Source organism: Xenopus tropicalis, chromosome 6 (genome assembly GCF_000004195.4).
Source record: "Xenopus tropicalis strain Nigerian chromosome 6, UCB_Xtro_10.0, whole genome shotgun sequence".
Lineage (NCBI taxonomy): Eukaryota > Metazoa > Chordata > Amphibia > Anura > Pipidae > Xenopus > Xenopus tropicalis.
In genome coordinates, this window is record NC_030682.2 from 146,264,486 (window position 1) to 146,278,523 (window position 14,038).

The 14,038-nt window shown below is 48.0% G+C and overlaps 1 protein-coding gene across 1 annotated transcript in view; it reads right to left on the bottom strand.

Moving 5' to 3' along the window:
* Positions 1 to 5,962: 5,962 nt before the first annotated feature.
* Positions 5,963 to 14,038, bottom strand: part of trappc9 (trafficking protein particle complex 9) — a 287,181-nt gene continuing 279,105 nt past the window's right edge. The window contains 2 exon segments of the mRNA NM_001142140.1: positions 5,963 to 7,050; positions 7,896 to 8,119. Coding sequence (NP_001135612.1) covers positions 6,871 to 7,050; positions 7,896 to 8,119 — 404 coding nt within the window. The 3' untranslated portion in view covers positions 5,963 to 6,870.

Consider the following 14,038-nt stretch of genomic DNA (forward strand, 5'->3'; position numbering starts at 1 on the left):
CCAATGATCCCCAACCTGTGGCTCAGGGGCAACATGGTGCTCATCACCCCTTTGATGTTGCTCCCAGTTGCCCCAAAGTAGGAGCCATTTTTACATTTCTGCTTGGAGGCAAGTTTTGGAAGCCTAGAGACACAGTTTTACTCCAAGGGGCACATTTACTAATCCACGAACGTCCATAAAGCGTCCGAATGCGTTTTTTTCGTAATGATCGGTATTTTGCGACTTTTCCGCAAATTGTCGCGAATTTTTCAAGTGCTCAGTACGAAAAAGTCGCGACAATTCACGAAAGTCATAATGGCTATGAAAAAGTCGCGACAGTTCACGCAAGTCGTAACGGTTACGAAAAAGTCGCGACAGTTCACGCAAGTCGTAACGGTTACGAAAAAGTCGCGACAATTTACGATACAGGGGAATTGTGGGAGATACAAGAGAAGTACAGGAGGGACCAGCAGGAAATGTCATTGTTCCACCTCCGACACATTAAAGGGAAACTATAACAAAAAAAATCGCAAAAAATACGAAAATGTCGCAAAATGTTCGTTTTCCAATCCGAATTTTTCTCATTCGGATTCGTGGATTAGTAAATCAGCCTCCAAGTGTAGCCTATGAGTAAAAAAGGGTTGGGTATCCCTGGATTCGGTGTTCCACAGTGCCGTATAGTGGTATCAAGCTGGGCAAGCATCCAATATTGGCACCAACCAGGACGCACAAACTCTATAGGTTATTTACTGGTTATCTCAGGCATTCCCATCTTCTCTCTAAAATGTCCACTCCAGGGCTCAGCAACGGGGGGTGGATCGGTGCCCACCCTCTGGATTTGTATGGAAAGCCGAACTAGCACATGGATTAGCTGAACCACCGAGTAACCACTTGTGTGTTAAACTGGCCTTCCATGCACCGATAATATCGTACGAAACCTCGCAGGAGGCTGCAGATATCGGTCGACTCGCCGATCGAGCGGGTTAGAAGATTTTTATTGGGCGCCATTGAAGGTGCCCAAGCAAAATGTATGTTCAGGGCTGAATCGGCAGAAGGAGGTTGAAATCCTATTGTTTCTACCTTCAAATCTAACGATTCAGCCCTGAATGTCAGTGGGGGGTTGAAATGATCTTTCATGCGACCAATGGTGAAAATTGCCACGTGTGTGGCCACCTTTATTGCGTCAGACAAATTGCCCGCTAACTCTATAGGGCTCATTACTCACACTGAGTGCGAAATTTCCGGCACAAATCAGAATTTTTTTAACCCAAACTGCAGCAGTTTATTTCCCATAATTCCAGCCACTAGGGGGGAGTTGCCATTGCCACAATTATGTCTGATGCCATTGCTCTATGATACATATCAGTCACAACTGTGCTGGAAAATGTTTACGTTGATACGGAGCCATTTCTGGTGTAAAGCCCTGCCCGGTGCCCGGATCTTTAGGTGCCTTTTCACCGCACATTTTGGCGCTGCTGCAAGGGGAGCTCTGGACCTTACACACCTTCGTGGTGGCCGAAGCTCCAAGGTTTTCTAGCATCACTGGGTGCTGGATACACTCAAACAGACTTGGAAGTGCAAGTACAACTAATATGGAGTCAAATTATGTAATGACTGAGCCAACTTGAGGTCCTAAATAAGCCAATATATAATTGTAATGAGGAGTCATGGAAGGAGGATCCCAGCAGCAATATGTATGAGCCAATCAGATGAATGTTTCAGCATATTATATAAGAGAACACTGCTGCCTGGCCATAGCGCCCACCTTCCCAAGGTTTCTGGTACCATCTGCCCATTCCATAGATTCGAGAGTTGCCTGTGGCACCAATACTCACACATAACGCTCTCCTCAACACTTGCCCCAGTCGGTGGTGACACTCTCTCAGACCTAAGCCAAATCGGCGGTGACAGTCTCTCAGACCTAAGCCAACATCTAAGCCAAATCGGTGGTGACAGTCTCTCAGACCTAAGCCAACATCTAAGACAAATTGGTGGTGACACTCTCTCAGACCTAAGCCAACATCTAAGCCAAATCGGTGGTGACAATCTCTCAGACCTAAGCCAACATCTAAGCCAAATCGGTGGTGACACTCTCTCAGACCTAAGCCAACATCTAAGCCAAATCGGCGGTGACAGTCTCTCAGACCTAAGCCAACATCTAAGCCAAATCGGTGGTGACAGTCTCTCAGACCTAAGCCAACATCTAAGCCAAAGCGGTGGTGACAGTGTCTCAGACCTAAGCCAACATCTAAGCCAAATCGGTGGTGACAATCTCTCAGACCTAAGCCAACATCTAAGCCAAATCGGTGGTGACAGTCTCTCAGACCTAAGCCAACATCTAAGCCAAATCGGTGGTGACAGTCTCTCAGACCTAAGCCAACATCTAAGCCAAATCGGTGGTGACAATCTCTCAGACCTAAGCCAACATCTAAGCCAAATCGGTGGTGACACTCTCTCAGACCTAAGACAACATCTAAGCCAAATCGGTGGTGACACTCTCTCAGACCTAAGACAACATCTAAGCCAAATCGGTGGTGACAATCTCTCAGACCTAAGACAACATCTAAGCCAAATCGGTGGTGACAATCTCTCAGACCTAAGCCAACATCTAAGCCAAATCGGCGGTGACAGTCTCTCAGACCTAAGCCAACATCTAAGCCAAATCAGTGGTGACAGTCTCTCAGACCTAAGCCAACATCTAAGGCAAATCGGTGGTGACAGTGTCTCAGACCTAAGCCAACATCTAAGCCAAATCGATGGTGACAATCTCTCAGACCTAAGCCAACATCTAAGCCAAATCGGCGGTGACAGTCTCTGAGACCTAAGCCAACATCTAAGCCAAATCGGTGGTGACACTCTCTCAGACCTAAGACAACATCTAAGCCAAATCGGTGGTGACAATCTCTCAGACCTAAGCCAACATCTAAGCCAAATCGGTGGTGACACTCTCTCAGACCTAAGACAACATCTAAGCCAAATCGGTGGTGACACTCTCTCAGACCTAAGACAACATCTAAGCCAAATCGGTGGTGACAATCTCTCAGACCTAAGCCAACATCTCCTCAGCTCCATTCTCATGATACATCAACAAGTAATGCACACATAGTGCTAAACCCTTACAAATGTCACACTCTTATGTATAATGAAGGGAAGTGACAAAATAAGCTTCAGCCTCACACAGTAGAACAATATGGATGGGGCCATAACCAACCTCCATGGAATGTGATGGGCAAAATGAATATTAATTTTTGTTCCATAATTTGTGTTTTTCTATGGAACAACTCTAAAATCCACCAGCTAAAACAGGGGTGGGTAAACTACGGCCCATTCGTCTTTTTAATCCGGCCCGCCGACTCCGTAAGTCTTGGCGTCTGGGGACTGACGAGTGAAAATGGCGTAACGCTGGCCCAGCCGTCAAATTTTAAAAGTCAATGTGGCCCCTGAGCCAAAAAGTTTGCCCACCCCTGAGCTAAAACCTGCCGAGATCATGTAGAAGTCAATGGCAGTTGTTTACAACTTGAAGATATTTCTTTGCTTCGTACTTTTAAAGGTTTTCTGTTCTTCTGACTTATACAAAAATAGTCACGGTCATCGTGGGACAAGTAGAAAAGGTTGCGGATTCCGTGACTTTTTGTATTGCAAAACACTTGCAATGTGGCTTTTGGTCCTCTGCTGCTTAGTAACCGCTTTTGACTAAAACGGCCAGTGACGAAAGGGCTCATATTAATAATATTTTTTTTGCCCCCCTCCCCCCGTATTCAGTGTAACCTTTGGGCAACGTATTTTCGGGCGCGTGGGTTATTAGTATAATGATCTATCACAGGATGGATTCCCTGCGGTGAACTGTCAGGATTGTAACCATTGTGTTCATTACTAAGCGTGGCGCTAATGAGGTCGTTACAGGACGCGGCGCTGATGGGAGCGTGGCCCCACATGACTGCACTGATATCATTCTCTCTCGTTCTGCATCTTAATAGGGCTGAGTAGGACTCATAATGTACAGTACGGTGTGTAAGACTCGACGCCCAATCCAAATACAGATCATTTTCATTCATCGCTATATCATTAATCTGGAGATGGCAACGCGCTCAGTTTAAACCCATCGAGAATCCGAAAACATAGACTCCTGTCCACCCGTGTCCGACAGCTATAAACAGGGCTGTGGCTTCTGGGAAAATCACGACTCCAAAATGGCCGTGGGACAGGGGGAGGAGATAAGGATGATCAACAAGGATAACCAGACCAATATGGCGACCGCAATCGTCAATGGTTTAGGGGAGCTCTAATAAACGTAATTGGTTTTGCGCAACATAATTATGGCATTTGGCAAAGGGCAGATATTTGGGAAAGTTACACTTTCGGGGGTTTCCTTTTCCTTTAAAAGAGTCTCCAGCCCTGGCTTGTAATTATTAATTTTGTATCTAGTCAGCTTTTTCTGGACAGAATAAAATCTCTTCTCACTTTTAGCTGAAATCTCATGATCTCAAGGGATAAGCCGGTGCCCTCTGGAAGGATCTACAGGCAATGTATTGATTTCATACCATGTGATTATCTGCTTTCTGCAGAACCAATTCTCCAGTTTATAAACAATTTGATTTTGGCTTCATTAAATTTCCCTTCATTAAATTCCAACTATTCTACCTTTTGACCAGAAGACCAAGCCCTACTGCCTAATCCATCTTCTTTAGGTTCCCTCATTCATTTAATTGTCTCCTATCCACCCTTTGGGCAGAAGGCCCAAACCCTACTGCCTACTAAATATCCTTTAGGTTCCCTCATTCATTTAATTGCCTCCTATCCACCCTTTGGGCAGAAGGCCCAAACCATACTGCCTACTCAATATCCTTTAGGTTCCCTTATTCATTTAATTGCCTCCTATCCACCCTTTGGGCAGAAGGCCCAAACCCTACTGCCTACTCAATATCCTTTAGGTTCCCTTATTCATTTAATTGCATCCTATCCACCCTTTGACCATAAGCCCAAACCCTACTGCCTACTCAATATTCTTTAGGTTCCCTTATTCATTTAATTGCCTCCTATCCACCCTTTGAGCAGAAGACCAAACCCTACTGCATTGTACCGATTTTTTAACATTCAGCCCAAATCTAATATTTTAGATTCAAATCTAATTTTGGTTTCATGGCTTTAATTTAACGTTCTTTATATAAAGGTTGCTCCTGGATCTGTACAGAGTGCCTGTACACTGTATTTGTTTTCCAGGCCTGATCTTCTAAAAGGAACTTTATATTACACAGCACATAGAAGACTATAAGATGATGGTTGAACGAAATAGGAATATGGTTGTTACACCTGAATGACCCAGAAGGAACCACCTAAGCCTCTTTTTGATTGGTGAGAATGACTTTTGTCCTGGCTCAACCTCACGTGTTCCTTATGTGCAGATATCCAATGAGAGCGCTCAATCCCTGACACCAGTCGCGAGGGAACGTGTGATGTTTTCTCCCTTCTCGGGAATGTGAATATGAGTTGAAGCTAAGCCAAGAACACTCTTTGGAACGCAAGTCAATGGGAAGTCACCACTGGTTCCCTATGGCACTTCCCTGACATATTAATTCTCCCCCATATGGGAAATCACCGCTGAACACTGCGTATACGGCACATCGAGACTCTTCTGCCTTTCACACAGGAAATGAAAATATATTTTCAATTACAGCTTTTTATGAGCCAACCGAGCCTACGGCTGCTATTTCAGGAGTCGGGCTGGCAGGGGTACAAGCAATGAATGTAAAAAATCCCATGAAAACTTACAGGTTTCATAATTTGTACAGAAACGGCGAGTATATATTATAAAAACTTCTAGCTGGATCTGAGTGGGATTCTTACCTTCGTGCCATCGATCTTGAAACTCAATCATATTTTCGAGATGTTTTCTGTATCCATCACTCTTGCAGTTCAAACACTCCCAGATCCCGAGAGCGTCATGATTTGCCTCCGTACATGTATTAAATGCAGTCAAGTCAGGTCACATATACAGTACTGTAGCTTTATTATCCCATTGTAACATCATTTATTTCCCAAATGACCATAATCATGATCCATTCAACGAAGGCCAGGCTTGCCTAGCATTATCTATCATACAGAATGCCTATGCCCCTATATCATTCGTTTTCTGATTGGATGAAACTGTCCTCCAATGAGTGAGTAGTATGGTAAAGGCATAATGGAGTAGAAGCAGTAGGAGGTTAAATCAAAGATGGCGGCAGCAGGACAAGATGGCCCACTGTAACACTTTGAGTGATAGTGTTTTCCAAACTGTGGCCCTTCAGGTGTTGTTGGCGCCCAAGCAACTACAACAGCTAAAAGACATATAGAAAGAAACAACGAGAGTGGCCAGAATGCCCCACCAGGACTACCAGAAGGACTACCAGTGGTCCCCAGTCAAGGACAATTCCTATTAGTCCTTTCTTATACCCACCATTGGTTTATATGCTGTCACTGTTGTGAGAATGAACCCTCAGTATTAGGTTGCTTGCGCCCTAGGAGGTCCAGCTCGACACTGAAGGGGGGGGGGGGGTCATATTTTACATCTATTTTACATCCATGTATAAGTACAAGATCCCTAATGTGTCTATTATACTGATATTATAGCCTTTCTTTATATAGACTGGGTCTGCTACTCCTGGGGGACGTATTCAAGTAATTCTAGGTTGACAGGTGGAAACCGGTACTGCAAGTGACAAAATTGCAGGTTTTGTAATGGAAATGTTTATAATGGTGAATCTCCCAGAAATAGCAAACAGCCCTTTTGTTTTAAACAGGTGGAAAGATTCGGATTGTCGGACAGGGCAATGTTTCTTCCAGCGGTATAATAAGTTCAGTAAGAGGAGGACCCCACGCTGAACATAAGGAAATGTCGGCATTGGTAGGGGGTCAGAATTTGGTCTCACTGAGGGTGTCTATGGCACGGATATGCACGCTGGGGAGGCAGAACCAAGACAAGGGGAGTTCTCTGTTGGAGTTATCGTCCTGAAATTTAATGTCCAAATAAAAATCTCCGGTGTAGAGGAAGAGGAGGGCTCCGAAGCACACGGAATGGTCCATTGGCTGCACCTGAAGAGAGAGACAGGGCAGAACAGTTCCATGAGATAACGGAGTCAAATAAAACTGTTTATGGCATGTGAAGGATGGAAGGGAAACCAAACTGAAGGTGAAACCCGTAAAAAGTGTTTCCATACCCTATTGTTCTGCTTTTAATGTCAGGGAGTGGGAGTTTCCCAACATATGGAGGCTGTGGGTTTGTAGTCTTTACTTCCTGTTCTGCAGAGCTACTTCCAGTTCTTGCAAATAAAGGACTGCCTATTTCTACAGTATCAATGCTGTTTGAAGGCTTAATAGAATGAATACTTGTACGTCCAATTTGAGGGCAAGATGGAAACAGTAAAGCAAGATGGAAGCAGTAGTACAAGATGGAGACAGGAGGGCAAGTTGGAAGCAGGAGGGCAAAATGGAGACAGTAGGGCAAAACGGTGACAGTAGGACAAGATGGAGACAGTAGGACAAGATGGAGACAGTAGGACAAGATGGAGACAGTAGGACAAGATGGAGACAGGAGGACAAGATGGAGACAGTAGGACAAGATGGAGACAGGAGGACAAGATGGAGACAGGAGGACAAGATGGAGACAGGAAGACAAGATGGAGTCAGTAGGACAAGATGGAGACAGTAGGGCAAGATGGAGACAGTAGGACAAGTTGGAGACAGGAGGGCAAGATGGAGACAGTAGGGCAAGATGGAGACAGTAGGGCAAGATGGAGACAGTAGGGCAAGATGGAGACAGTAGGACAAGATGGAGACAGTAGGGCAAGATGGAGACAGTAGGGCAAGATGGAGACAGTAGGACAAGATGGAAACAGGAGGGCAAGATGGTAGAAGTAGGGAGATGGAGAGATACTTACTGTTCCAATGTAAAACGTATTGGATCCAACAAACGTGACAATGTCCTGCAGCTCGTGGTTATGGACCCCATTCTGATAGTCCTGATAAGGAATGACAGTCAAAGCAAAGGGGCCCACCGCGTTCTTGCTGCAGTTAGTCAGTCGCACCTCCAGGTGAATGGGATCCCCTACTTTGCAGTCAGCAATCACGTCGCAGTCACAGGGTTTCCCATCGACCGACACATCTGGAACAAGAAGCAAATGCAAAATTAGGATTCGGTTCAGTAATCGGTGAGTTTTTCACAAAGGATTCGGGGTTCGGCTGAACCCAAAAACAATGGATTTGGTGCATCCCTAATTAATAATAGTTTTACTCAATACCCATATATATAGCCCTGCAGGTTGGACGCCCCCATCAGTCTGAATGCAGAACATATATTCCTACATAGAATTACTGCAGATTTACTCCATTTTCAACAAACTCATATTTGAAACTACTAAAAAAAAAATAAAAAACTCAAAATGCTCATTTTCGCCTTAACGAAAATCCTTCATTTTGTACATGAAAAATGCACCACGAGAAGTCTAGACGCTCTTTAAGCAGAAGAAAAAAATCAATTAATGATATCAATTTCCCCGTGGTGCGGAGGGTTCCGGAAGCTTCAGACTTGCCCAAAGTCGTAGATTATGTTCCGCCGTCCGGAATTCATTACTGGGCGCCGCGGCCAAGGAGCAGAAAGCGCAATGACACGGTTTTGGATAAAAAGGAACATTTTCACATTAAAAAACAACAAGCTGATTATTTATTGGCAAAAGGGAGTAAAATGGTATCTTAACCCAAAAATGATCAGATGGAACTTCTTACTTATCCAGCAAAAGGGCAACAAAATGGATTGTCCTGGGGGAGTTGGAAGGGAACATGTAGTAACAGGCCTGGGCCAAGTAGCATTGGGTCCCCCATAATATATGGTTCCCAGGCCTGGGCCAAGTAGCATTGGGTCCCCCATAATATATGGTTCCCAGGCCTGGGCCAAGTAGCATTGGTGCCACATAATATATGGTTCCCAGGCCTGGGCCAAGTAGCATTGGTGCCACATAATATATGGTTCCCAGGCCTGGGCCAAGTAGCATTGGTGCCACATAATATATGGTTCCCAGGCCTGGGCCAAGTAGCATTGGGTCCCCCATAATATATGGTTCCCAGGCCTGGGCCAAGTAGCATTGGTGCCCCATAATATATGGTTCCCAGGCCTGGGCCAAGTAGCATTGGGGCCACATAATATATGGTTCCCAGGCCTGGGCCAAGTAGCATTGGTGCCACATAATATATGGTTCCCAGGCCTGGGCCAAGTAGCATTGGTGCCACATAATATATGGTTCCCAGGCCTGGGCCAAGTAGCATTGGGTCCCCCATAATATATGGTTCCCAGGCCTGGGCCAAGTAGCATTGGTGCCACATAATATATGGTTCCCAGGCCTGGGCCAAGTAGCATTGGTGCCACATAATATATGGTTCCCAGACCTGGGCCAAGTAGCATTGGTGCCACATAATATATGGTTCCCAGACCTGGGCCAAGTAGCATTGGTGCCCCATAATATATGGTTCCCAGGCCTGGGCCAAGTAGCATTTCCCTCATAATATATGGTTCCCAGGCCTGGGCCAAGTAGCATTGGTGCCCCATAATATATGGTTCCCAGGCCTGGGCCAAGTAGCATTGGTTCCCTCATAATATATGGTTCCCAGGCCTGGGCCAAGTAGCATTGGTTCCCTCATAATATATGGTTCCCAGGCCTGGGCCAAGTAGCATTGGTGCCCCATAATATATGGTTCCCAGACCTGGGCCAAGTAGCATTGGTGCCCCATAATATATGGTTCCCAGACCTGGGCCAAGTAGCATTGGTGCCCCATAATATATGGTTCCCAGACCTGGGCCAAGTAGCATTGGTTCCCTCATAATATATGGTCCCCAGCCCGGGGCCAAGTAGCATTGGTTCCCTCATAATATATGGTTCCCAGGCCTGGGCCAAGTAGCATTGGTGCCCCATAATATATGGTTCCCAGGCCTGGGCCAAGTAGCTTGGGCCAAGTAGCATTAGTGCCCCATAATTAATATATGGTGCCCAGGCCTGGGCCAAGTAGCATTGGTGCCCCCACTTCAGCTCAAACCCCTGCACCCTCCCTTAGTCTACATACCAGCTTCTAAAACCTTCTTGGTCCACAGCCATCCTTCTTCTTCATCTCCAATCCCTACCTGATCCACCCCTCCACCAAAAGCCCCCAACTGTTGCACCCAAGGCCATTGCCTCTTCTGCCTACTCCTATTTCTGGCCCTGGTGGTTCCGGCTTTCAGTCACTGGGGCTGGTTGTAATGATCCTCCCCAAGAAGGGAAGTCCTCCTCAAGCTTATCGTCATAGAAACTAGAGCCTTATCTGTTCGATACACTTCAAAAATTCCTTTTTGGGACGTATCTCAGTCTGTACATTTCCCCACCCATAATGAGAAAACCAGATCCCAGAACTTTAACAAGTTTGATAACCAAAACATAGAAGAAGAAGCCATTTATATGTAGCATGGAGTCCCTCAGACCCTCACCAGATCTGCACAAGTGAGGCTGGAACCACAATCAGCACAATGAGACACATGGGGGGTTCCAGAGTAACGTATAGTATTCTAGAACCCATCTACCAACCATCTCGTTATAGAACCTGTGTAAGGTGTGGATGTTATTCCTGGTGTATATTAAAGGTACATACACATAGCCAGCCAAACACAGCAAGACCCAAGTCAGGATGACCCATTTTTTAACCCTTGGGGCAAAAACAGTATCACTTGGGCGGCCATTACAGACCACTAATCTCAATCACAGGCTAATTTAGTATTCAATGGAGTTTTTGCCCAGGCCAATCAGTATCGATCAGTGAAGCCCCCCTGAAGGGTCACATTACATTCCAGAAGTAGAGCGACCGGAAAAATCAGGACCGGAATGTTCCGTGTCACTAAATGCACAATTTCTAGGCTGCAGAAAGGAACGTGTGGCTTGGCCCTGATACTCGCTGCCTCGCACAGAATGAGTGGCCCTCGTATTACAAATGACTGTAAGTAATGGGCACGGTGACGATGCTTATTGGTCGGCACAGACATGCTCTAAGGGGATGTAATCTAATGAGCTCTGCTGGGGGGGGGGGGGGGGGGGGGGGGGGGGGGGGGGAGGGGAGGGAGGGGGGGGAGGAGGAACAGCGCTGCGGAATGTGTTGGCGCTTTATAAATACATGATAATAATAATAATAATAATAATAACCCTACAAACAGGGATCCAGCAAAACAAGGTGACCCAGCCCTCCCATTCTAGCTGGCATTTTAGTCCCGCCCAAACCACTCCCAGTTACACCCTCATTGCTGGGCCCAGCCCTCCCATTCTAACCTGCAATTTAGTCCCGCCCAAACCACTCCCAGTTACACCCTCATTGCTGAGCCCAGCCCTCCCATTCTAGCCAGCCTTATAGTCCCGCCCAAACCACTCCCAGTTACACCCTCATTGCTGAGCCCAGCCCTCCCATTCTAGCCAGCATTATAGTCCCGCCCAAACCACTCCCAGTTACACCCTCATTGCTGAGCCCAGCCCTCCCATTCTAGCCAGCATTATAGTCCCGCCCAAACCACTCCCAGTTACACCCTCATTGCTGGGCCCAGCCCTCCCATTCTAACCCGCCTTCTAGTCCCGCCCAAACCACTCCCAGTTACACCCTCATTGCTGGGCCCAGCCCTCCCATTCTAACCAGCCTTCTAGTCCCGCCCAAACCACTCCCAGTTACACCCTCATTGCTGAGCCCAGCCCTCCCATTCTAGCCAGCAATTTAGTCCCGCCCAAACCACTCCCAGTTACACCCTCATTGCTGAGCCCAGCCCTCCCATTCTAACCAGCCTTCTAGTCCCACCCAAACCACTCCCAGTTACACCCTCATTGCTGAGCCCAGCCCTCCCATTCTAGCCAGCATTATAGTCCCGCCCAAACCACTCCCAGTTACACCCTCATTGCTGGGCCCAGCCCTCCCATTCTAACCAGCCTTCTAGTTCCGCCCAAACCACTCCCAGTTACACCCTCATTGCTGGGCCCAGCCCTCCCATTCTAACCAGCCTTCTAGTCCCGCCCAAACCACTCCCAGTTACACCCTCATTGCTGGGCCCAGCCCTCCCATTCTAACCAGCCTTCTAGTCCCACCCAAACCACTCCCAGTTACACCCTCATTGCTGAGCCCAGCCCTCCCATTCTAACCAGCCTTCTAGTCCCGCCCAAACCACTCCCAGTTACACCCTCATTGCTTGACCCAGCCCTCCCATTCTAGCCAGCATTTTAGTCCCGCCCAAACCACTCCCAGTTACACCCTCATTGCTGAGCCCAGCCCTCCCATTCTAACCAGCCTTCTAGTCCCGCCCAAACCACTCCCAGTTACACCCTCATTGCTGAGCCCAGCCCTCCCATTCTAACAAGCCTTCTAGTCCCACCCAAACCACTCCCAGTTACACCCTCATTGCTGAGCCCAGCCCTCCCATTCTAGCCAGCATTATAGTCCCGCCCAAACCACTCCCAGTTACACCCTCATTGCTGGGCCCAGCCCTCCCATTCTAACCAGCCTTCTAGTCCCGCCCAAACCACTCCCAGTTACACCCTCATTGCTGGGCCCAGCCCTCCCATTCTAACCAGCCTTCTAGTCCCGCCCAAACCACTCCCAGTTACACCCTCATTGCTGAGCCCAGCCCTCCCATTCTAACCAGCCTTCTAGTCCCGCCCAAACCACTCCCAGTTACACCCTCATTGCTTGACCCAGCCCTCCCATTCTAGCCAGCATTTTAGTCCCGCCCAAACCACTCCCAGTTACACCCTCATTGCTGAGCCCAGCCCTCCCATTCTAACCAGCCTTCTAGTCCCGCCCAAACCACTCCCAGTTACACCCTCATTGCTGAGCCCAGCCCTCCCATTCTAACCAGCCTTCTAGTCCCGCCCAAACCACTCCCAGTTACACCCTCATTGCTGGGCCCAGCCCTCCCATTCTAGCTGGCATTTTAGTCCCGCCCAAACCACTCCCAGTTACACCCTCATTGCTGGGCCCAGCCCTCCCATTCTAGCTGGCATTTTAGTCCCGCCCAAACCACTCCCAGTTACACCCTCATTGCTGAGCCCAGCCCTCCCATTCTAACCAGCCTTCTAGTCCCGCCCAAACCACTCCCAGTTACACCCTCATTGCTGAGCCCAGCCCTCCCATTCTAACCAGCCTTTTAGTCCCGCCCAAACCACTCCCTGTTACACCCTCATTGCTGGGCCCAGCCCTCCCATTCTAGCCGGCATTTTAGTCCCGCCCAAACCCCTCCCAGTTACACCCTCATTGCTAAGCCCAGCCCTACCATTCTAACCAGCCTTCTAGTCCCGCCCAAACCACTCCCAGTTACACCCTCATTGCTGAGCCCAGCCCTCCCATTCTAACCAGCCTTCTAGTCCCGCCCAAACCCCTCCCGGTTACACCCTCATTGCTGAGCCCAGCCCTCCCATTCTAACCAGCCTTCTAGTCCTGCCCAAACCACTCCCAGTTACACCCTCATTGCTGAGCCCAGCCCTCCCATTCTAACCAGCCTTCTAGTCCCGCCCAAACCACTCCCAATTACACCCTCATTGCTGGGCCCAGCCCTCCCATTCTAGCTGGCATTTTAGTCCCGCCCAAACCACTCCCAGTTACACCCTCATTGCTGGGCCCAGCCCTCCCATTCTAACCTGCAATTTAGTCCCGCCCAAACCACTCCCAGTTACACCCTCATTGCTGAGCCCAGCCCTCCCATTCTAGCCAGCATTATAGTCCCGCCCAAACCACTCCAGGTTACACCCTCATTGCTGGGCCCAGCCCTCCCATTCTAACCTGCAATTTAGTCCCGCCCAAACCACTCCCAGTTACACCCTCATTGCTGAGCCCAGCCCTCCCATTCTAGCCAGCATTATAGTCCCGCCCAAACCACTCCAGGTTACACCCTCATTGCTGGGCCCAGCCTTCCCTTTTAGATGCATCACTTGGTACCATCCCACCCAAATAAGAACAGCAGGAATTTAAGCCAATTATAAACCCAATTCTACTGGGTGCATCTTAGAACCATGTTTTACCCAAGCCACGCCCTCTC